This window comes from Mirounga angustirostris, unplaced genomic scaffold, assembly GCF_029215605.1.
Source record: "Mirounga angustirostris isolate CCGP_5_RB_7025 unplaced genomic scaffold, mMirAng1.0.hap1 SCAF_10, whole genome shotgun sequence".
Lineage (NCBI taxonomy): Eukaryota > Metazoa > Chordata > Mammalia > Carnivora > Phocidae > Mirounga > Mirounga angustirostris.
The window spans coordinates 70,389,913-70,413,840 of record NW_026991718.1 but is presented as its reverse complement, the minus strand read 5'-3'; the positions used below and the strand labels follow the sequence as shown (position 1 = coordinate 70,413,840).

Genomic DNA, 23,928 nt, shown 5'->3' with positions numbered 1-23,928 from the left:
GCCAAGAACATGGGTTCCTTCTCCTTCCAGCTCTAGCTGGAAGACCCTCTTGCCCAGAGGAACAGGACTTCAGCATATCTTATTCTGTCTCCAGGTGCCTGTTGCTGAGGCTATGTCCTGGGCAAATGCAGTTAGGAAGTGGGGTTTTTATCTTCTCGTCAAGCCACACTTGTGTGTCAGAGACTCTGTCTTGGGTGTAGCCTGCTGAGAATCCTGGGCCCCCAATAGCTCTTGCCTGTGCACATGAAGTGGTGGTTCCATGGCAGAAGAATCAAACTGAGAGGATCTTAGGTGGCTACCCTATCTTCCACCAAGTGCTTAACTCCTAGAAGGAGGATCTCAGAGAGAAGTTGCCATTGAATCCACTCCTGGTTCCAGTGTCGTGACTGAGATTTTTGTCTAGGGAGGTAGGGGGAAAGCAGACTACAAAACAGATATCCCTGTTAATCTCTTCCCAAAGGAATGGACTTCATTTGCAACGGAGCATGGAGAAGTTTAAGCCTAAGGGCATTCTCAAAACCAGTAGAGATGTGGTAAAAGGCAATTGGGAGATTCATGGATCTAGTAAGTATCTAATGCAGGCTGGCTAGTTTGCAGGAAAGAACTAGGAAAATAAGACAGCTGGAAGAAGCCCTCTCAGGGTCAGAACAAATATCAAACACTGACCTCAGAAATGATTTCTTTGAAGGAGCCACAATTTGATTAGTCTGTAAAGAAACTTAGGTCTCCAGGGAATTGTTGAAAAGCATCACATTGTCTGCTTGCAAGTAGTACAGATTAACATCTTGGTGTGTTTAGGGAAAAGTGAAAGAGAGCCCTCCCAGTACCACTTTCCTCCCAGGGTGACTGTGGGTATATGCAGAGCTGCGCCTCCCTGAGAACACTAGAGTCTTTGACTAAAATAACCCGGGCAGTCACTAAATAGACAAACAAGTAGCAAGCCATGGAGGGAGAATCAGTACCCAGAATGCTACAATATCTTTTCTAAAGTATCAAATTTCCAGCCTCAAATTATGAGGCATACAAAGAAACAGGGAGGTATGACCCATTTGCTGGAAAATAAGGCAAGCAACAGAAATTAACTCTGAGAGTAACAAAATGCCAAATTTAACAGAAAAAGATTTCAAAGTCATTTATATGATTCTTATAAATATGTTCAAAAAAGTAAGAGAAAGCATGATTAAAGCAATAAAGTACTATGACAATAGTGCATCAAATTGAGGATATTAATAAAGAGAAACTATTTAAAAATATATGAATTTTAGAGTTCAACAGTACCGTTGAATGTTTTTTAAAAAATTTGAGGGTCGGGCGCCTGGGTGGCTCAGTTGGTTAAGCGACTGCCTTCGGCTCAGGTCATGATCCTGGAGTCCCTGAATCGAGTCCCGCATCGGGCTCCCTGCTCGGCAGGGAGTCTGCTTCTCCCTCTGACCCTCCCCCCTCTCATGTGCTCTCTCTCATTCTCTCTCTCTCTCTCAAATAAAAATAAAGTCTTTAAAAAATTTTTTTTGAGGGTCTCCACAGTAGATTTAAATCTGCAGAAGAATTAGAAAAAATAGATCGATAGAGATTATTCAAACCAAAGAACAGAGAGAAAGAAGAATGAAGAAAAATGAAAAGAGCCTTAGAGAAATATGAGCCAAAGAAGGGACACCAATATGTGTGTAATGAGAGTACAGAAGATGAGAGAGAAAAAGAAGAAAAAATATTTAAAGAAATAATGGGCAAGAACTTCCCAAATATTTTGAAAACCAATATCCTATACAGTTAGTAAGCTCCATAAACTCCAGTAGGATATATGCACAGAGACCCATAAACAGATACATTACAGTAAAAATGCTTAAAGTCAAAGAAAATGAGAAAAATCTTGAAAACAAAAGAAAAAGTGACAGTACTTGCAACAGAACCTCAATAAAACTAGTAGCTCACTCCTCATGGAGGCCTGGGATTGTGGAATAACACATTTAAAGTGCCCGGAGGAAGAAAACCTGTCAACCAAGAGTACTATATCTAGAAAAGCTATCTTGCAAAAATGAAGGCAGAATATTTTCCAAGATAAGTAAAAACTGAGAGAATTTGTTGGTAGCAGACCTGCCTTACAAGAAAAACTAAAGGAATTGATCCAGGCTGAAGCAAGTGGCCCTAGATGGTAAATCAAATCCACACAAACAAAGCACTAATAAAGGTAATTATGTAATTATAAAAGATTCCATAAATGCGTATATTTTTTCTTTTTTTCTTTTAGCTGATAAGAATAGAGCTTTATAGGTGTAACATTATCTCTCTCATTCTTCCTCTTCCTCTGGAATTAATCTAACATAAACTCAAAGCTGATTCTGATAAGGGATAGAAGGTAAAATTTAGAGCAACTGCTTTTAAAAAATCTCAAAAACATAGTGAAAGAGATCATTAAAGAAATTAATAGGCTCCTTAGAAAAGATCCACTTAATATGAAAGACAGTTGTAAAGGATGAATAGAGGAACAAAAAAGACATATAGAAAACAAAATGTCAAATGACAGATATAAATCCAACTATATCAATAATATTAAATGTGAATGAATTAAACAACCTAATTACAAGACAGAGATTGTCAAATTGGATATAAAAAACATGATCTAACTATATATTCTAAAGGGAACAGATTACATTCAAGGACAAAAATAAATTGAAAGTAAAAATACTGGAAAAGATATTTCTTTTAAAGAGCAGCCAAAGGAAAGCTGGAGTGGCTATCCTAATATCAGGTAAGAGACTTGAAAACAAACAAAAAATGTTAGTAGACCTAAAGAGGGATATTTTATGAGGATAACAGTTCCAATTATCAGGAAGATGTAACAATTATAAACATATATAAACTTAATAACATGGCACCAAAATACATGAAATGAAAACTGACAGAAATTAAGGGAGAAATAGAAGATTCAATAATAATAGTTGAAGACTTCAACACCCTACTCTCAATAATGGATAGAACAACTAGACAGGGGCGCCTGAGTGGCTCAGATGGTTAAGCGTCTGCCTACGGCTCAGGTCATGATCCTAGGGTCCTGGGATCGAGTCCCGCATCGGGCTCTCTGCTCCTTGGGAGCCTGCTTCTCCCTCTGCCTCTCTCTCTCTCTCTGTCTCTCATGAATAAATATATAAAATCTTAAAAAAAAAAAAAAACAACTAGACAGGTCAACAACTATATAGGACACTTGAACAGCACTATTAAAAATTAGATCTAACAGACATGTACAGAACACTCAACAACAACAGGTACAGATTCTTCTCCAGAGCATATGGAACATTCTCCAGGGTAGATCATATGCTAGGCCATAAAAAACATCCTCAATACATTTGATAAGTTAGAAATAAAGTATGTTGTCCAACCACAGAGGAATGAAATATGAAATCAATAGCAGGAAAAAAAATGGGAACTCACAAATATGCCAAAATTGAAGAATGTATTACTAAATAACCAATGTATCATAAGTAAAAAGAGAAACAAAATACTTTGAGGTGAATGAAAATCAAGACATAGGATAGTAATACTTGTGAGATGTAGCTAAGACAATGCTTCTAGGGAAATTTATAGCTGTAAATGCCTATGTTAAAAAAAGACATTAAATCAGTAACCTTCCACCTCAAGACAATGGAAAAAGAAGAGCAACCTAAACCTAAAGTGAGAAGCAAGAAAATAATAAAGAGTACAGCAGAAATTAATGAAAGGGAGAATAGAAAAAAATGAAACCTAAAGCTGATTCTTTGAAAAGATTTTAGAAAATGGGCAAACTTCAGTTAGAATGACCAAGAAATAAAGAGAGGACACTCAAATTACTACAATCAGAAATGAAAGAAGGGACATTACCATTGACTTTATGGTCATAATAAGGAATACTTTGAATAAGTGTACATCAACAAATTAGGTAACTTAGAATAATTGAGAAATTTGTTAGAAAGATGTAACTCCTGAAACTGACTCAGTAGGAAATAGAAAATCCAAACAGATCTATATGAAGTAAAGAGGTTGAGTTAGTAATTAAAAAAAAAAAAAAGAACCTCAAAGAATATTCCATACCCAGATGGCTTCACTACTGAGTTCTATCAAATACTTAAGGAAGGATTAATACCAATTATTCACAAAATCTATTAAAAAATTTGAAGAGAACATTTCCCAACTCATTCTATGAGTGAGGTATTACCTTCATATCAACACCAGACAGACATCACAAGAGAACTACAGACCAATATCTCAAAGGAGTATGGATGTAAAAATCCTCAAGAACATACTAGCAAACCAAATCCATGTAAAAAGAATTATACACGATGATTAAGTAGGGTCTATCTCAAGGATGCACAGTTTGTTTAACATCCCAATGTTATAATGTCATACATAATATAGAAAGGATAAGAAAAATGATATATTTCAACTGATACATAAAAAGGTTTTGATAAAATCCAACATCCTTTTTTTTGATAAAAAATATTCAACAAGCTAGGAATAGAAGGGAACCTCCTCAACACAATAGAGTGCAGCTATGAAAAATCTATAGCTAACATCATACTTAATGGTAAAAAACTAGATGCTTTTCCCCAAGATCAGGAGCAAGACAAGGATGTGTACTCTAGCTACCTCTACTTTAAATTGTATTGAAGATTCTAGGTGGGGTAAGTAGGCAATAAAAAGTAATAGAGACATGCAGAGTAGAAAGGAAGAAGTGAAAAATATTTCCATTCACAGATGACATGTTCTTGTATATAGAAAAATCCTATAGAATCAACGAAAAACCTGTTAGAACTAACAAATGAGTTCAAGTAAGGTTACAGGTTACAAGATCAATATATAAAATTCAGTTGTATTTTTATATACTTGTAATGAGCATACTGAAAATAATATTAAAACAATTTCAATGAAGTATCAAAAAGAATAAAAACCAGTAAATTTAATAAAAGAAGTACAAAACGTATAGCTTGAAAATGATAAAACATCACTGAAAGAAATTATAGAAGATCAAAAAAAATGGAAAATCACCATGTTTATGAATCAGAAGACTTCACATCATTAAGATGGCAATAATCCTCAAACTGAGTTATAGATTCAGTACAATCTCTTATCGGAATCAGCTCATTGCTTTGTAGAAATTGACATGTTGATTCTAAAATTCATAAGGAAATACAAACCAAACAATCCAGCAAAAAGACTTCCTGATATCAAAACTTACTAGAAAGCAATACTGAGAAAGACAGTGTGGTACTTACACGAGGATAAACATACAGATCAATGGAACAGAACTGAGGACCTGGAAATAAATCTATGCCTCTATGGTCAGCTAATTTTCAGCAAAGGTGCCAAGACCATTCAATAAGGAAAGAGTAGTCTTTTCAACAAATGGTGCTGGGACAACTGGTTATCTATCTACATGCAAAAGAATGAAGTTGGACAATTACCTAATACCATATACAAAAATTAATTCCAAATGGATCAAAGGTCTGCATGTGAGAGCTAATACTCTAAAACTCTCAGAAGAAAATATAGGAGTAAATCTTTATGACCCTGAATTTGGCAAGGGATTTTTGGATATGGATATGACACCAAAACACAGATAACAAAGGTTTGAAAATATATACTGGATTTTATAAAAATTAAAACCTTTGTACTTCAAAGGACGCTATCAAGAAAGTGAAAAGACAATTCATTGAATGGGCCAAATATGCAAATTACACATCTGATTAGGGACTTGTTTCTGGAATGTACAAGGAACTCTCACAACTCAATAATAAACAGACAACCCAATTAAAAAATGGGCAAAGAAGCTGAATAGATATTCAATAAAGAAGAGATACAAATGGCCAATAAACATATAAAAATATGTGCAACATTACTGCTCATAAGAGAAATACAAATCAAAACCACAATGAACTATCACTTCCTGCTCACTAGGATGGCTAGAATAAAAAATGTCAGGTAACAGAAGGATTGACGAGGATGTGGAGAAATAGGCACCTCACACACGGGAATGTAAAATGACTCAGCCACCTTGGAAAACAATTTGGTGGTTCCCCAATGTATTAAATATCAGGTTACCATATGACTCAACTATTCCATTTCTAGGTATATACCAAGAAAAATGAAAATGCATGTCCACACAAGAACTTATACACAAATGTTTAAAGTAGCATTATTTATAATAGCCATAAGGTGAATAATCCAAATGTCCATCAACAGACACATGGTCAAACAAAATGTGATATATCTATACAAGGGAATATTTTTCAGCCATAACAAGAATGGAATATTAATACCTATTATAACTTGACTGAATCATGAAAATATTATGTTAAAGAAGCTGGTCACAAAGACCTCATATAATTCCATCCATATAAAAGTCCATAATAGAGAAATTTAGAGACAGAAAGTAGATTAGTGGTTGTTCAAGTCTGGGTAGAAGAGGGTAGGGAGGAGAGTGATAGCTGAAGGATAAAGGATTTCTTTGAGGTAATAAAAATGTTTTGAGGGGCGCCTGGGTGGCTCAGTCGTTGGGCGTCTGCCTTCGGCTCAGGTCATGATCCCAGGGTCCTGGGATCAAGTCCCACATCGGGCTCCCTGCTCTGCGGGGAGCCTGCTTCTCCCTCTCCCACTCTCCCTGCTTGTATTCCTGCTCTCGCTATGTCTCTCTCTGTCAAATAAATAAATAAAAAATCTTTAAAAAATGTTTTGAAATTGACTCAGGTGATGGTTGTACATATCTGTGAATATACTAAAAACCACTGGAATTTATACTTTGAATGACTTATGTGCTTGTGTTCTATCTTAATAATGGTGTTTTTCAGAAGCAGGCAAAGGTAAAAGGAAAATAGCAGTAGAATTCTAATGCTCATAATATCTGGAAGATGTTCCCTTGGGTGTGAAGAGAGGCAGAGGGGGTGGTGGAGGATTGTCTGTTCTTTGTGGGAGTAGAGAGGTATGTTTTATCAGGAAGCCAGACATAAAAACTTGTAAATTGTGGGTTTAGGGTTTTTGACTTTGGAAATAGAGGCTAGACAATACCTTTAATTACCCACACGACCTTAGGCAAGTTATTTTATCTTGCTCGGCCTCATTTTTCATTCCTAAAACAAGGGGAGAGAGGAAGTGTATGCTCTCTAAAGTTCATTTAGCAATAAATTCTCTGATTTGAAGAGCAAAGCAGATTTGCATAGATGAAGACAGAATTTTAAAAAGAGGGGAATTAGTTTTTGGTGTCTACCACATACATTGGGTTGTATATATTACCTTTCTCAACTCTCCAGCTCCTCTGTGTATATATGGAGGCCCATTTGCCAAAGCATAATCTTGGTTAGCTACATCTCACTAAATCAGTTTCCTAAAGTATGTATTTCCTAAAGGAATATATTTTGAAAAATGCTAGAGCAAAGGACTAGCCTTCAAAACCCAAGATATTTCTCTTCCAAGAGGATTTTATATTTCACCTGCAGAGTCTTAGAAATTAAGGAAATATTGAACCCTCCCAGAATTACTTTATTAATGGTGGCATTGCGACAAGGATCGGGGGAGATATTTTGGGTGAACTGAGCTGGCTTGGTGCTTTTCAAATCATATTACATAAGATGTGGACTAGTTAGAGCAAGTTGGCCCAGACTTCAAACCACATTCAAGATGAGACAACAGAAGTACAGTTCCTCAAATCTAGAAGAAATCTTACAGAAGAGGCTGTGAGGTCATATAAGATCACTAAGGAATTTTTCTTTCTTTCTTTTTTTTTTTTTTTTAACTCTGTGGAGATTTTGTAACATCATCAGCAAGGTTCATTCTCATTGCATGAAGACAGTTTAGAGAGTATTTACAGAGCTCTCCAATCCTTCATCATGCACTCCATTTCCACATAGCATTCACTTTTGTTAAGCCTTTATACCTACAGGAGATGACCTACTTGACCTGCTGACAGTTAATTATTTCTGAGGGACTGTCTTCATAGGAAATGTGGAAGGGGCAACAGAGAGTGGGAGTTAGCCCCACCAATCATCTCTCTCATAGGCATACACAAATTGCTCAAAGGGCTCTTGAACATTATTAGACAACTTCTGGTTATTTTGCAATTTATCACTGGAAATGGCCATTGACATTTACCTTTCAGTCCTCCTATTTATTCATGACCTTGCTCATTCATCTTCTGTGTGTGTCCTCTCTATTGAGTAGTTACTGAGTACCCACCCCTGGATGGCTGCAGGAGAGGGATGGAATGCTGGCCCTCAGAGAGCTTACTGTATTTGAGAGACAAGATAATATGTAAGTTTTACATTATGGATAACTCCAGAATTGTACATATATAAATTTAGATGAAGAGTTTAGATTGTTTTGCTTCAGAAGTTTTGAGTACAGGGGGGCCTCTTTGTCTTTTTTTCATGTTTAGTACAAAGACTGGGCATCTTTAAATTAGGTTTATCAGGAATATTAATTTCATTTCTGACACTGAGAAGCTAAATAACTTTGGGTTAGTTCTTCAATTACATTTATTTCCAAAATGGGAACAGTAATAGCTATAGTACAAGACTGTTTGGTGAGATAGTATGAGAAATAAACAGCATGGTGATATAGTAGGACTTCCTAGATGTCTGTTAAATTTGGTGTTTCCTTCTAGTTTTTACTTGCTTGAAGGGACTGTCATTTGTTCCTTCATGTATTTATTTGTTTTAGGATTTATTTATTTGAGAGAGAGAGAGAGAGAGACAGTGCAAGCTTGAGCAGGGAGGGGCAGAGGCAGAGGGAGAGGGAGGGAGAGAGAGAATCTTAAGCAGAATCCCTGCTGAGCATGGAGCCAGACATGGGGCTCCATCCCAGGACCTTGAGATCATGACCCGAGCCAAAATCAAGAGTCAGTCACTTAACCGACTGAGCCACCCAGGTGCCCTGATTCATTCATGTATGTATTAAGTATCTACTCTGTACCAGGAACTATTCTACATGCTGGAATCCTTACCATCATGAAACTTTACTTCTACTTTCTAGTGGGTGAAAATAAATATGTAACTAAAAACACTCAAATTGCCATAACCTTATGAAAGAAAAGGGTACTAGGCTAGAGGATTGCTACTATAGCAGAGTGGTCAAGGAAGGCCTCTCTAAGGAGGTAGCATTTTGGTAGACACTGGACAGATGGAAGACAATGAGGGGGAAAAAAAGACATTATAGACAATGAAATGCAAGTGAAAAAAAGACTTAAGGTGGGAAAGAGCTTGGTGTATTGGAAGAGCAGAAAGGGGCCCAAGGTAGCTAAGATTAGTAATGATGGGCAAGTGGGACATGATATGCACTATGCCTGTGGAAAAGACAGGCAGAGGTCAGATCATGGAGTGCTTTGTAGCCGTGGCAGAGCATAGAAGCTCAGCAAGGAAGGGATTTTGTTTGTTTTACTCAATATTGGATCTCTTGCACCTAGAACAGTGCCTGCCATAGGAAGTAACATGAAACACGGGTTGAATAAATTTTATTCCAAGTGCAATTCTAAGTAATTATATGTCATACTCTTTAAAACTTTACCTAGCTGCTGTGTGAGGGCTGGATTGTAGCTTTGAGTGGAACCAGGGGATAGAAGAGGTAGGGACTTTTACAGTAGTCCAGGCGAGAGACGATGGTGGTTTGAGCTGGAGTGGTAGTAGGGAAGATAAGAAGTGGAGACATTTGTGCTATATTTTAGGGGTCAGGTCTCTAGCACTTGGTGTTAGATTGGATTTGGGTGTGTGGGGGGCTGGGGATAGGTGCATTTCTGTAGATGATGAAGCTTGCGAGAGGAGATTCTGAGAGGTTTAGGGAAAGTGATTAATTGTACTATTTTCTACTTGTTTGGTTTTGAGATGCCAGTAAGAGATCTAAGTGGAGATGTCAAGGTTTCAGCTGGATATTACTTGCCTGGTGCTTAATGAAGAGGTTTTAATTGTAGGTGAAGTGATATTTAAAGCCACGGACTGGATGATATCCCTGCAGAGAGTACAGATGCATGAGAGAAGAGTGTCCAGATGAGGTCTGGGGAACTCCAACATTTAAAGATGGGGCAGCAGTAAAGAACTCAGCACAGATCCAGGTCTGGCATGAGATGTAGGAGGAAGGCTAGTGTGGTGTCACAGAAGCTGGAAGTTCAAAGAGAAAACAGTTTCAAGCAAGAGGATGGTCAACTGTGTTGAGTGTTCCTGAGAGGCATGTAACATGTGGATAGGGGAGTGGCCATTGATTACATCTGGCACCTGAATTGTGCGGCATTCCTCTTATATTCAAATTTTTATTTTTTATTTATTTATTTATTTATATTTTAAAGATTTTATTTATTTATTTGACAGAGAGAGACATAGCGAGAGAGGGAACAAGCAGGGGGAGTGGGAGAGGAGAAGCAGGCTTCCCCACGGAGCAGGGAGCCCTATGTGGGGCTCGATCCCAGGACCCTGGGATCATGACCTGAGCTGAAGGCAGTCGCCCAACCAACTGAGCCACCCAGGCGCCCCAAATTTTTATTTTTTATTTGAAAAATGATATAAGCACAGTATAAAACATACAGAAAATAAAGAGAAGTTTATTGGTACCTATGACAAGAAAATTTTCAGTGGTTCCTATGGGAAGAGAGCCAGATTGAGTGGGTTGAATAATGAGTGGAGATTCCTGAGAAGAGATGGTATAGTAAACAAATAACTAAATAACTATCCATTTCCTCTTGAAATCCCACTGAGGAGACAGTAAGCTGTTTTTTTAAAGGCTTTTTATAAAGCCACAAAGCCTCCTGGGAGCTGGTGAGAAATGTAGACTTTCAGGCCCTACTGCAGCCTTACTGAACCAGAATCTGAATTTTTCCAATATATTCTTCTGATTTGCTTACACATTAAAGTTTGAGAAGTACTGACTTGGCAGACTCTAGAAAATGGAATCCTAACTGATGTGATTCACACTGCACAGTCCCTAAAACACTCAGGAATTGGAGGCATTGGTGTCCCTGCAAGTGGGAGTGGGGAGGAAATAGGGTCAGGTGGCTAACTAAAGAGGATTGGTCGAAAGATGAAGAGGCAGCCATACTTCCCACTTGGAGCAGTCAGGCAAGTGCTGGGTCCCCCTGAGCAAAACAGCAAAGGTTTATTCTTAAAAGAGAGTAGAATAGATAGTTTCTGAACTGGAGGACACCCGAGAATACTGATGGCGGCTGAGGCCCTAGCCCTTTTCCTTAGCTACCAGAATGCTGGCATAGGGCTTCACCCTTCGGGTAGAAGCTTGGGAAAATCTTATCCAGGGAATCTGACTAACCCCAGAGGCTAGATTTAGATACTGACTCAGCGATTTCCTATCTTAATAGCCTGCCATTTGTTTGTTTCTTTCCCTTCCTTCCTCCCTCCCTCCCTCCCTCCCTTCTTCCTATTCCTTCCCTCCTTCCTTCTGTCCTTCCTTGCTTCCTTTTCTGCTTTTGCTCTTCCCTTGAAATCTTACTGGAGAGCTCTGCTTCCAGAGCTACTTTGTAATATTCTCCAGAGCTACTTTGTAATTTTCCTATCTGGCTATCATAACTGTTTGTTCTTTTTCCTCTTGTCTCTAGTATATGTTTGGAGGAATCAGATGCCATTCCAAGACTGTATGTTCTTACTGAAGGAGCTCAACAGATTTTCACAATCAGGGTCCTGATAAGCAACTTTGCTACTGTATGTGGAATTTCAGATGACCTCTTTGCTGTTCACCATTTTGTCATATTTGCTTTCATTGTCTTTTCAGTTTGTTTTCGAAATTAAAAATGTGTTTCTTGTTGCATTTTCCACAATCTCTCCCCCACCTCCAATATATTTGCTTAGAGAAATTCTACACAGCTTGCTCACAAAACAAACACCAATTAAACGAAGGTTTCTTTTGTTCCTGCCTTGACCAGAGATTAGCTTTGGTGGGTGTATGGCAGTGGTAAGGGTTTGGACCGACTCTCGATACTTGCTCAGGAGTTACCTGAGGATGATGTGATCATTCTTTTTCATTCACTTTGTTTTTCAATTCTAAAGCTAACATAGGCATGCAAAACAGCTTGAAATTTACACAAAAAGAAAATTGCTTACAAGTTCAGGAGCATAGAAGAATTCCTTCTTAGCGTCCCCCTTTTGCCAAAGTTGAAATTTTTAGGTTGTGTCATTTTCAGAAGAGACCTCAGGGCTTTGTCGAGACTAAGTCTATATGATTACCATATTTCAGAGACGACACTCAGCTTCTCGGGGGGAACCTGGCATACACAGTCTGTTGATTCATATACTCCTCTAACCTACTCTCTCCTGGTATCCACATAATAGCATTTGTGAACGCAGCCGCTTTGGGGAAAATTATAAAGGTGGCAAAGAAAACAGTGCAAACTAAGTTTTCCCTTTTGGTGCCATTTTCCACCTTCTGTATTATTTTCTTCTATCTCAATTCACAAAATACGGTCCCTTGCATTTTCACAATTTGAAAACTTCTAGTCACATTTAAATATTTGGACATCAGTCATTTAAACTTTACCATACATTTGCTGGTGTTCATTTGCCATTCTCTTCCATTTGAGGTCTGAGTTCTCCTTGAAAAATAAAGCTAGGATTTTCTGACCTTTTAAAGATTAGACTGCTGTGGAAGTGGCCCTGCCTAACTCCTCAACCCTAGGTGGTCGGGCAAATCTAGATGGGACAGGAAGATGCCCAGCTTCTCACCCACTTGCCTCTGGCATGAAGCAATCAAGCATCTTCTCATTGGATTTTCCTGGGCATCCATTTCTTCCAGTTCACACAACCTGTGATTTCAGATTGCAACTTGCAAGTAATTGTCAAATGATCGAGTTTGACAATGACTATTCTGGGTTCCCAGCAGGGATTTTGACTTTTGTGGGTAAAAGTGAGGAAAAACAGTATTGTCATTATTTCTTTGATGTTCTTCTCTTTGAACAGCTCCCCTGTTGATTCCTTTTTTCCCTGAAAGCCTAATACAGTGCCTTGTACAAATATAATCAAATATTTGCTGTTGAAAGAAAACCATGAAAAATGAGCATCTTTACTTTGGTCTCAAAAACTGAATAATACTGAAGTGTAACATACTTGAGGTTGGAGAAGATAATAGTATTGGGTAGGAGAATAGAAGACCTATCTGGGAATAGAAAGTAGTGTATGAAGGAAAGAGTTAAGGGCATGGAAGATGAAAGAGAAGACAGGAGAGCTAATCTGAGGCCAAAACATGGAAGACCTTAATGTCCAACTCAGGACTTGGGACTTTTGTCCTAGCTCTGGATATTAGAGCCCACAGGGGAATTCAATGACAGCAAGAGCTCAGAGCCAGGAGCTGGGAGGGCAGATGATGGAAGGCACAGAAATCAGTTTAGAAACTGTTGCTGTGAGATAGTAAGGAACACACAAGTAGAGGCAAGCCTGTCTTCCAGGGATGTGATCCATCACCTGAACCAAAATTTAGTAAACTTTATCAGAAGGGACAGAACATTTTAAACTGGAGCACTCCTGAAAAATCTGGTGTTCCAGGCTGTGGCCCTTTCTTAAGAGGGGCCTTTCTTTTTCATGCCCTTCTTCTTCTGGGAGGACTGTGGATGAAATGTTCCGTGGTCTCCCATCAGCCCTCATCTATTGAGTTACAGTCATTGCTGGAGATGGGATCTCCCACAAATCTTTGTTTAAAACCCCTTTGCAAATTGAAAATAACAAGAGAGAGGGGTATCTGTGTGAGGTTTTCCATGCTGTATTTCAAAACAAAACTGTCTACTGAGCCTAAAGGAACCCTCCTCAACTCCTACCCCCGCCCCCCAAAATCCCACAACTGAAATCACAGGAGTTGAGGAATTACATACCTGCTGGACTCTGAGACCTAGAAAAAGCTTATTGGCTTTGGGAAGATTGGTGCCTGAAGATGTTTGTCACATCGAAGCATTTTAGAATTGAATGAAACTTTGGCATTATTTTACTTCAAGTTTCCAATGTACTGATGAATTTTCTTTCTGATGCCCTCTATTAATTGATCTCTCTGTGTCACTTAAACTTAGCTGAGCTTTTTGGGTTCCTATTTTTTAGAGGTTTTCATCAAGCTTGGCATTAGGGGGATACAGAAATTGGCTCATACTATTTTCCACTATTTCTAACATAGCATTCTGTGAAAGCTCAGTGTTAGCTCTTGCCGAAAAGGTCTGGGAGAAGTGATGAAAGAGTGGACTCAAGCTACTCCTAAGGCTAAAAATATCATTGAGTTCAAGGCTATGGCCAGGGTTTGGTTACTTTATTCTTTTTTTTTTTTTTTTTTTGCACATCACTTGAAGTTTTTTAGATCAGTTGGCATATCCTGTAGGAAAGAACAAGGTAATGACATGTTCAGGTCGAAGACACAACACATGCTCTGAGATATTTCAGGGGAAGTCAGATTAAGAACAAACATTCAGATCTCATTATAATCAGATCCTAAGCAATTAAAAATAATTACTCTCTTTCCTAGCTGACCTTGTGGGATATATAAGCTAGAGTCTAGTCTAAACAAAGCTAAATTGGAGAGTCTAAATCTAACAGCTTAAAAAAAAGTATAGTCCAATCAACCATAGTGACTAGATAACCCAATAATGGCTGTGGGGAGGGATAATCAAAAGTTAAATGAATTTCCCATTTATTGCCAACATGTCTTGCTTCGGAAGCTTAGGCTTCTTCGGTAGAGGACTTGGGTGAGGAAGGACAGCTCTCACCTTTAGGGTAAACAAGGGATTTTATTATCACCAAGCTAGTGGAATTTTGCTGTCTCAAACCCCTACTCTTCAATTGCTGATAATGACTGTAAATTATAGCTCTCAGCCAATTCTCAGGGTAGAGTTCATCTTGTATTTTAAAGGATTCTTTCCCTGCAATATAATTTCGACTTTTTCCCTTTCAAGGTACTGCATTATATAGCTCTCCCTTTAGTCATTTTTCTGATTCCTCCACAGGGAATATAAACCTCCCTTACCCCCAGCCCAATTAAATTCCAAATGTTGGACATACATATACCGTTTCTCACTAAAGTAGGCGTAAGATTTTGTTTTGAGAGAAAGGATTATGTATTCATTAGCATGAAAACTGTGCTGTTTGTTTCTGTCAAAGAAATATATAAACAAGACAGTAGGAGTCTGTGGATATGGGCACCAGGGGTAATCTTCACAGTGGGATGTTTGGTTTGATATCCAGATAAAACTACAGTAATCAAAGCACATCTGGGGAACACAGGAAACCTCACATTCAGGGTTTGGAATCTGACCTTAATTGGCAAAAATTATATTTCTTTGAACATTTCTGCCTGGCTTAAAGTGATTTTGTTTAGGCAATGTCATTTATCTTTTCAATATTCTTGTTAGGTATAGAGAGGCAAGTATTATTACTTATGTCAGGAGAATTGAGTGACGTGTTTAGAATTCAGAATGTTCAACTTTTTAACTTAGGAGATTTGATCTTTGTATTTTTCTGAATAATTTAATTGATTCTAGAATGATATACAGGCATTTTCTTAAAACAAACACAAAAAAAAAGGGCAAGGAAAATAAGAAAACTGTCAAATCCTATAGTAGTTCACCGCAGGGAGGGCAATAATCATCTTTTATAAGAATCTTTTCCTTAGTACTGAGGAATGGAGCAAATAAACAGATGTAATTCCCCCTGATTTATTGTATCATTTGTTCTACATGTAATTGAGGGCCCAGAACATACATTGCATCGAACCAGGCACAATAAAGAATACAAAAGAAATTTTCACTACAGTGGAGGAAATAGGACACACATGGAAAAATAAGGACAAAGTAAGAAATTAAGTGTGAAATGAACTGTACTAGCATTCAGATTAAATAAAGATGAAGTGATCAGGGAAGACTTCATCAAGGAGGCAACCTTGGAGCAAGATGATGATAAGTAGGTAGGATTTCAAGAGGCAAGAAAGAAGAAACTGAGGATAGTATAAACAGGAGGCAGAACATGAAGACACAGGGAGGCAGAAATACACAAACTGAGCTTAAGAGTGAGTCTTCCTCAGCCTTGCAGAGTGGACGGCTCCTGTTGGAGGGCAGGGATAGGCAGTCAGAAAAATGAGCCACTGAGTGGGATTTTTGAGTGGGGGATCATAACTTGGTGGCAATGGTATTTTATGGAGAAAAATTCAATGACAGTGTGCAGGCTGGTTTGGAGAAGAGAGAGATCAATTGATTGAAAGGAGATAAAGTAGGACATAATTATGCAATCCTGGCTTTAGATATTCAGGGCCCAAACTGATGACGGCAATAAAGAAAGAATTACTGATGGGGTACCTCGGTGGCTCAGTCGTTTGAGCTTCTGATTCTTGATTTCTGCTCAGGTCATGATCTCAGGGTTGTGAGATCAAGCCCCCTGTTGGGCCCCACACTCAGCGGGGAGTCTGCTTGAGATTCTCTCCTTCTCCCTCTGCCCCTTTCCCTACTTGCATGTGCACACTCTCTTTCTCAAATAAATAAAATCTTAAAAAAAAAGAATTACTGGTAGTAGCAATATGAAGGGAGTATATAAAACTGATTGGATATGGGGAATTAAGAAAGTGAGCCATCGATACTCAACAAATCCAGAAGACAGGGGTTTTTACTAGTCTTGTAATCCATTGTTTTATCTTTCCTTTCTTCACCTCAGTATAAGTAACACCTAGTTTCCACGTGGCTATAGTTTTCGCAACCATCTTCTTTATGAGAAACACTACATTCTTAAACAGCAGCTTCTCAGGCATAAAGCCCTGAAAACCCAGCCCAAGATTTGCCTGCAGCTGATACTGAGCACTGAATTGGGAGTCAGGAGGTCCAGGTTGCAGTTCAGACTTGACAAAGGATTCATTCTGGTGGCTGGTGTTGGATAGACCAGCCTTTGGAGTAGCCTTTCTTAGAGTGTGTTCTGCAGAATATTAATCCCAGAATATGCTTTCAGAGGAAAAAAATGCACAATTAAACTTGTTTACAAACATCTAAAGCTCCATTTCCCTTTTGAAGATCACAGAACTTAACTGGCACAGTAAAAGTCTTCCCTTTTGGCCCACAGTGCTGATAAATCCCTCAGAACTAAGGACAGACTAAAGTAGCTCCTAGCTAAACAATAATCTGTGATTCTGGAATAAGGTGAGTGATCTAAACCAAAGCATCAAAACAAGGAATAAAAGGCAAAGGGAGAAATTAAAACAAAAAAATATATAATTAGATAATTAAAAGTAAGGGCGGGTCATTTGAGATTGCAATGAGATACAGGAACTTGATATGAACAGAGGGGTCAACACATGCCTATAATAAAATCTCAGTGCAGATCTCCCTGAGTCAACAGGGACCACCAGTGGACCCTTTTCTCCTCTTAGTATTGTGGTCATCTGACCCTGCTGAAGAGAAAGATAGCTGTACCTGTGTGGTCACTTAGAGCTAAAATTTAAGATTTTGAATGGGTGTTCACATTCTCCTTAGAAATTGTAACTCCAGGAAGAATAAAGCAAGATCAAAGTGTCCTTTCTAGATTCACTGTCTCCAATTGAAACTGAGTTTCTAGGATAAGTCAGAAATCAAAACTCCTCTGTGGTCAGAATGAAACTTCCCTGAGTTCTTGGCAAATATTGAAAGCCTAAAAGAACACATTTTCTTACTCAGAAAATAAGTGCACAGAGAGTAAGTGCTCCAGCCACGGGAGGAGGAGATTATTCTCAAGTAAGTAGGAGATTATAAACTATCTCAGAGTTACAAAGATCTCTATATCAATTGTTGAAAGCATTCTCATACCTCTTGATCCATTTGGTCATCATGAATGCCCTCTGTGGTGTTTTTTTCCTAGTGTTTGACAGATGACCACAGCAACGACAAGCATTACCACCACCACCTGAGAGGCATGGCCCTAGGTGTTAAATAATCATTGTCCCATACAGTCCTTACAGCAACTCTTTGAGAAAGGCTAACATTACAGTTTCCATTATACAGCCAAGAGCCCATGTGGTAGAGCAATCATAGCCTGGGTTCGGACTTTAGTCTCTTGGATTCTAAAGACTATACCATCTCTGACTTGTCAAAAACAGTAAAAGCCCGCCTGTGAATATTGCCTTAGGATTCCCTCCGTTCCTGCCCCAGCTCACCTAGTTCAGTACTTTCTCCGTGGTGCCATGTTGTTTCAGGCTGCCTCAACCCCACTTAAACCAGTAAGATTTAGCTGCTTTTAGCTATAGTCTAAATCAGAAGTGGGTCAAGAGATAGCCTGTGGGTCAAAGGGGGCCTACCTTCTGTTTTTCTGTGGCTCATGAGCTAAGACTATTTTTCACTTTTTACATGATAAAAAAAAAAAGTCAAAAGAATATTTTGTGACATGCATCATGATATGAAATTCAAATTTCAGTGGTGAAAATAGTTTTTGTTGGAACGCAGCCATGTTTATTCATTTCCGTTTTGTCCATGGCAGCTTTCATACAACTGTGACAGTTGAGTACTTGCAGTAGAGACTTATGGCCCATAAAGCCTAAAGTATTTATTACTGGCTCTTAACTGAAAAACTGCTGACCTCTGGGCAAATTCTAAGGGACATCTTTGTTTGAAGAGGAACAGATGAAAGGAGTCAGAGGCTTTCATTAAACACAGCATAGAAAAGAGGTAGGAACCCAGGCTCAAGTTTGGATTCCAGGTGTGCCATCTAGGAGCCACAGGGCTGACAGCGTCCAAGCTGCTGAACTTTTGGGCTCCTTGGTTTGTCTCATGTGAAAAACAGAGCAACAATACCAAACTTGCAGTTCTGTTGTGAAATTTTCATAAAGTATTTTGTGTAAAGCTTTAGGCAAATGGTAGGGGCCCTTCAGTAAATGGAATGTACCTGCCTGTTGATGGTGCTTTCCTGTTGCTTTGGTGTTAATATTAACATGGGCGGATGGTTGGGAATTAGAAATCTCTCGTGATAGCTGACATATATATAAAATGAAAGTGCTGCAAGGTAGATGGAATGATAGGATAAATTGTACATGGTAAGATGTAGCAGTTGTTTACCCCTGGGTGAATCTGACTAACAATGAAGCTGTGATGTGTTGACGGGTTAAGCAGTTGTACTCCCTGAAGCCTGGCTATTCTGTCCACCTCCATCTGATGTGATCATCATTAAAGTCAACACCCAAATGCAGAAGACTGCAAGGTGAATTAGAAATATGTAGTTGAATAAGCCATTTCATCTTTCCTCTGCCAGTGTTCCAGATAAACCCAATCCAATTCTTTTAAAAAACAAAAATAAAAATAATTGTTCTTGCATTCTAACTCAACATCTGAGTTCTAGTTCACTTGGCATTTTATCTGCTCTTCGATGATGAACAAACTAACCTCAAAAATATCCTCAAATAATTTTTTTACACCGAATGACTAAAGCAACATTTATCTTCTTTTCCTCTATATACCTTGCCCAGAAGATTGCAAAGTTGAACTCTGGAATAGCCCAACTCACACCCTATTAATGAGTGTGCAGAGAAAAGAATCTTCTCAAGATTAGATAAACTCTCAAGCAACTGTACTCACTCCTGGGTGGTTTTTGGGGAGGGGGGATGCCAATAACAGGCAAATATTTTCTTTCCCCTTCTTAGTTTTATGCAACTTTGTCCTCTAGTATATACACCTAAGGAAGGGGTTCACCCAGAGCTAGGCTTTGTCAAGAGTGACAAACACACGCTCTCCTACAATCTCTTTCTCAGTTGCAAAGTGCTCTTGGGCAGAGACATGTTTTAGTCATTTATATCTTAGTATGAATTATTTTTAAAAAATCATACTCCTGCTCCTCCCACACTATGCACACATACTTCCTGAAGTTTGAGGTTTGGGAATGGATTTTCTTTTTTTTTTCCTCCCTTCTTCCCTTCTTTTCTTTCCTTCTTCATGTTTTTTATGCAGAATGAAAAAAAAAATCTCTCTTCTGGTAAAGAGATGTCAGAAAGTCGATGGCCTAGTGCAGAAGGGAGTTTAGGATGGATGAGTATCACCCTAAAATTAAACCTTGTTAGGGGTTGTCTGCTCTAGCGGTTGGTTGGCACTGCTTGGCTCATCCAGAAACATTGGAAGAAGTAGAGAGGTAGAAATGGCTATGTTTGTGAGGGAGCTATATCTTATAGTGTTAAAAATAATCCAACCAACTGGTTGTATTAAATAATACAACCAACTGGTTGTATTAAAACCACTTTAGAACTCAGGAACCTGAGGTTCAGAAGGGGTTAAGCAATCATTCAAAGTTGCTTAGGAGCAAGTGACTTCTTAGAGGAGCTCAGGTGCATTGACCTTCTCCTGTGTTTGTGATGACCTAATAAACCAGACTGTGCATAGGCACGTTCTTCCCCATAGTCAGGAATAGTTGTGTTATTGGAAGCAGTGTAGCCAAAACACAAAGCTGACTAGTTATTTTCTCTGCCACTGCAGCCGCCTCTGGATAGGAACTGAGGACTTGAGATATCCAGGGGAAAAGTAGCAAGCATAACTAACCAAGCGTGTGACCATTTGTCTCTGAGTGACCATCTGAAAGGCAACACCATGTTTGAGTGTAGTTTTGGTAATTGTGAACTGAAAAGTTGGCCATACTCTGAAGTCAAATAAGAGTCGTCCTTAGCTTTATGGGACCAAGAGTGAAACAGGCTTCCAAAATAGTGGCTTCTCTTTAAAATCCTTGGAATAAATACATGGACTATATCTACAACTTCTGAGCCTAACAACTTGCTCATACTGAGGGGAAGTAGAAATTGGACAGTCAGAATAGGGTTTGGTGGAAAGAACAGTAGACTATGATTTCTCGTTTTGGCTGTGCCTTGACTCACTGTAAGAGATCAGACAAATCTCTTGACTCTCTGGACCCCAGATTCCTCATTTGTAAAATGAAGAGATAGAGTGAAATGATGTCTAAAGATCTTGTCCAACTCTCAGAGTCTATCAACTTCTTATTAAAATAGTTCAGTGAAATTCTGAAGTTGTGACTCACATTTTCCCAGCTGTAGGAAAGATGATGCTATATTTTTCCTGCTCACTCTGCCTCCCCTTTTCTTTCTTCCATTCTTCACACCCCTTCCCCTCTCCTCCAACTCCCTGTTTCCCCAGGAAGCAGAACCTCAGTTCAGGGATTATTTGCTGGTGCCTCCAAAGTGACAGTGACTCGTGCCTTCTTGAAATTCAGCATCTTTAGGAGACACGTTGTACATGCCACTTAAATCACAACTGTCTTTCTGCCTCTAGTTCCAGGTCTTTAAAGTTTCTAGTTTTTCAGGGCGCCTGGGTGGCACAGTTAAGTGGCTGCCTTTGGCCCAGGTCATGCAGGGTCCTGGGATTGAGCCCCACGTTGGGCTCCCTGCTGAGCAGGGAGCCTGCTTCTCCCTCTCCCTCTCCCTGCCGCTCCCCTTGCTTGTACTCTCTCTCTCTCTAATAAAAAATAAAAAATCTTAAAAAAAAAGTTTCTAGTTTTTCTTAGTTTTACTTTTCCAGTTCCACCAAAGACAGTATGGAACCCAAGAGCAAATGTGTTGAAAAGACTCAAACATCTTCTTTTTGCCTTTGCATTGAGCTTTCCACATTGCCCTTTTCTGGCAGCTGCTGAGACAAACTCTTAAGATCCTGGGAGAGCTGCAAGCAGGGATGTTAGACTGGGGGAGTCTGTTTTACTCAAGCCTTTGGTCAGGGCAGAAATAGTTCAGCCCGACAATTATCAGCCTAATGTGAAAATAGTAATAGCATACAACACACAAATCCAGTGCCTCCGTTGTTCCCGCTGCTTCTGATACTCACAGTTCAACGGCATTCCTGGGGAGGTCGGAGGGAATCTCTGTCACCTTGCTCTCTTGGCAGAGGAAAACCCTGTGAGAGCAGTGACAGATCCGATGATGACATCCTGAGCCTAAGCTCAGGAATGCCAGCAAGGTGACCAGGAGCAAGGCCATACTTATTCATCCATCCACCTGCTTTCTTCCTGCATCTGCAGAGAAGAATCTCCACAGATTTCAGAAGCTCCACACAGCGCCCTTATGAGAAGAGATCTGCCAGGGTCATGTGACCCAGCAGGGGATTTTTTTTTTTTTTTTTTGGTCGCTTCCAGACAAATAGCAAAATTCTTGCATGTCAGTAGTGATTTCCGGGGCAAGATAAGCTACTCTCTTATCCTTCTCTATTGGATTTCTTCCACCCTGACCCAAGGAAGACAGGAAATAGAACCTTGATGCATGTCTGGAATAGTTTACATTAATTATACCTTAGAAGTGTCCCTGCTGATCACTTCTCTCTTCAAGAAAGTGCTATGATTGACTTCCTCCAAAAGGACATGACCTACAGTGTGAAACATCAATAAGAGTGTCACTCGGTGAGGGGTGGAGACTCGTTTCCAGTCCTGGCATCAACATCTTCCTCCAGCCCACTTGGTATAAAACCAGAACTTCTGGATTGTAGTCATGAGTCCTCTTTCTTGCTGTAATTAATAACCAAAAATGATGTTGCTTAGAAGACAGATGGGTGGGCTAGTGAGTTCTAGGCAGATTTCCCCAGGGAGAAGGCACCTCTGAGAGGGTGTCCACAGAGATAATTGACTTACCTGAGTGATTTGAGGCACTGGCTGTGTTTTCACTGTGGATTTAGTGGACACTCTACCCTCTGTTGTGGATCCTTTCTGGCTTCTATCATTTTCAGGCTCAGAAGATTGCATTTGCCTTTGGGACACTGGCACGAATGAATTTATTCAATCTATGCTTTTAAGTTAATTTTAAATGGCCCCTTTAGGTGACTGTCCTGGTAGTTTGATTTGGCATTCTCAATCTTCTTGATGGTGCGGGATCTGGAAACATTTGGTAACACTTTCAGGAAAGTGGCCTTTTATTTCCCACTCCAGAATCTATGAAGATTAAAAGGCAGAATATTTTCCTAAGATACTGCCTCCAATTTATTACTTGCTAAAATTAGTTTCAACACTATCTTTAAATAATTAGTTGCATAAAATTGAGTTAGGTGAAATTACTAAATGTATGTACTTTTCCCTCTCCTCCCTCCTTCCCCCTACCTCACCAAAGAATAAAGACTTACAATGAAAGGATTAATTATCTTTAAGGGAAAACAGACGGAAGAGACTCTTAGGGTGAAACTATTCCCTAGCTTCCTCTGGGAGCTATTGATTCATTCTAATTCCAGTACTAGAAGATCAGGGCAGTATTTATATGGGCTCTCTATGGTTCCAGTTTTGGCTAACATGAATAGTTAAATTATTTCACTCAACAGTTGATCCACAGAATAATAATCTTTCAGATATGGAAGGGATTTAATGAAATCAGCCAACTAATGCTTGCAAGTTGACTCTCAAATATTCACAGTAATTTAAAGGGATTTACCTACCTATGCTTGACTAACTCCAGTGATTAAAAAAAAAACCCCAAAACTCATTACCAGTTGAAACTCCCACCCATACCTCTGCCCACAAATCCCCACTTAGAGTTGTAGAACTCCAATTGTTAAATTAGACCTTCTATAACGAGCACAAATCTTTTTAAAATTGAGATTTTGATTTTAAAACTACATCATATTCACAACTTACAGCACATAAATAAAATAAATGTAACTTATTAAGCAAAATAAATAGTTGTGGCCTGAAGAAATGGGACATAACCAATGCCACTGCATCTACTTAGTTGCTCCTTCCAATTTCCTCTGGTGTTCCTATGCCTAGAAGTGACCACTAATGTGATTTTTGTGCTTTAAAATTTTTAAAAATTTTATCACTAAACTGTGCATCTCCAAACAATACATTGCATGATTTTGCTTGTTTTCTGATTTTATACAAAACTTATCAGTCTTTAAGTAGTCTTTTGTTACTTGCTATTTTACACTAACTTTGTATTTTTTTATTTTCCTTTTTTAATTTATTTTTTAAAATTTAAACTCAGTTAATTAACATATAATGTATTATTAGTTTCAGAGGTAGAGTTCAGTGATTCATCAGTCTT

General features: G+C 38.8%; 1 protein-coding gene across 2 annotated transcripts in view; it reads right to left on the bottom strand.

Annotated features, from left to right (window-relative positions):
* The window catches only part of FSHR (follicle stimulating hormone receptor), a 165,048-nt gene extending 143,088 nt beyond the window's left edge, over positions 1 to 21,960 (bottom strand). For both annotated transcript variants that reach the window (XM_064572519.1, XM_064572520.1), the window contains exon 1: positions 21,734 to 21,960. In XM_064572519.1, the coding sequence (XP_064428589.1) occupies positions 21,734 to 21,885 (152 nt within the window). In that variant the 5' untranslated portion in view covers positions 21,886 to 21,960. The remainder of the gene's footprint in view (positions 1 to 21,733) is intronic.
* Between the last annotated feature and the right edge of the window lie 1,968 nt (positions 21,961 to 23,928).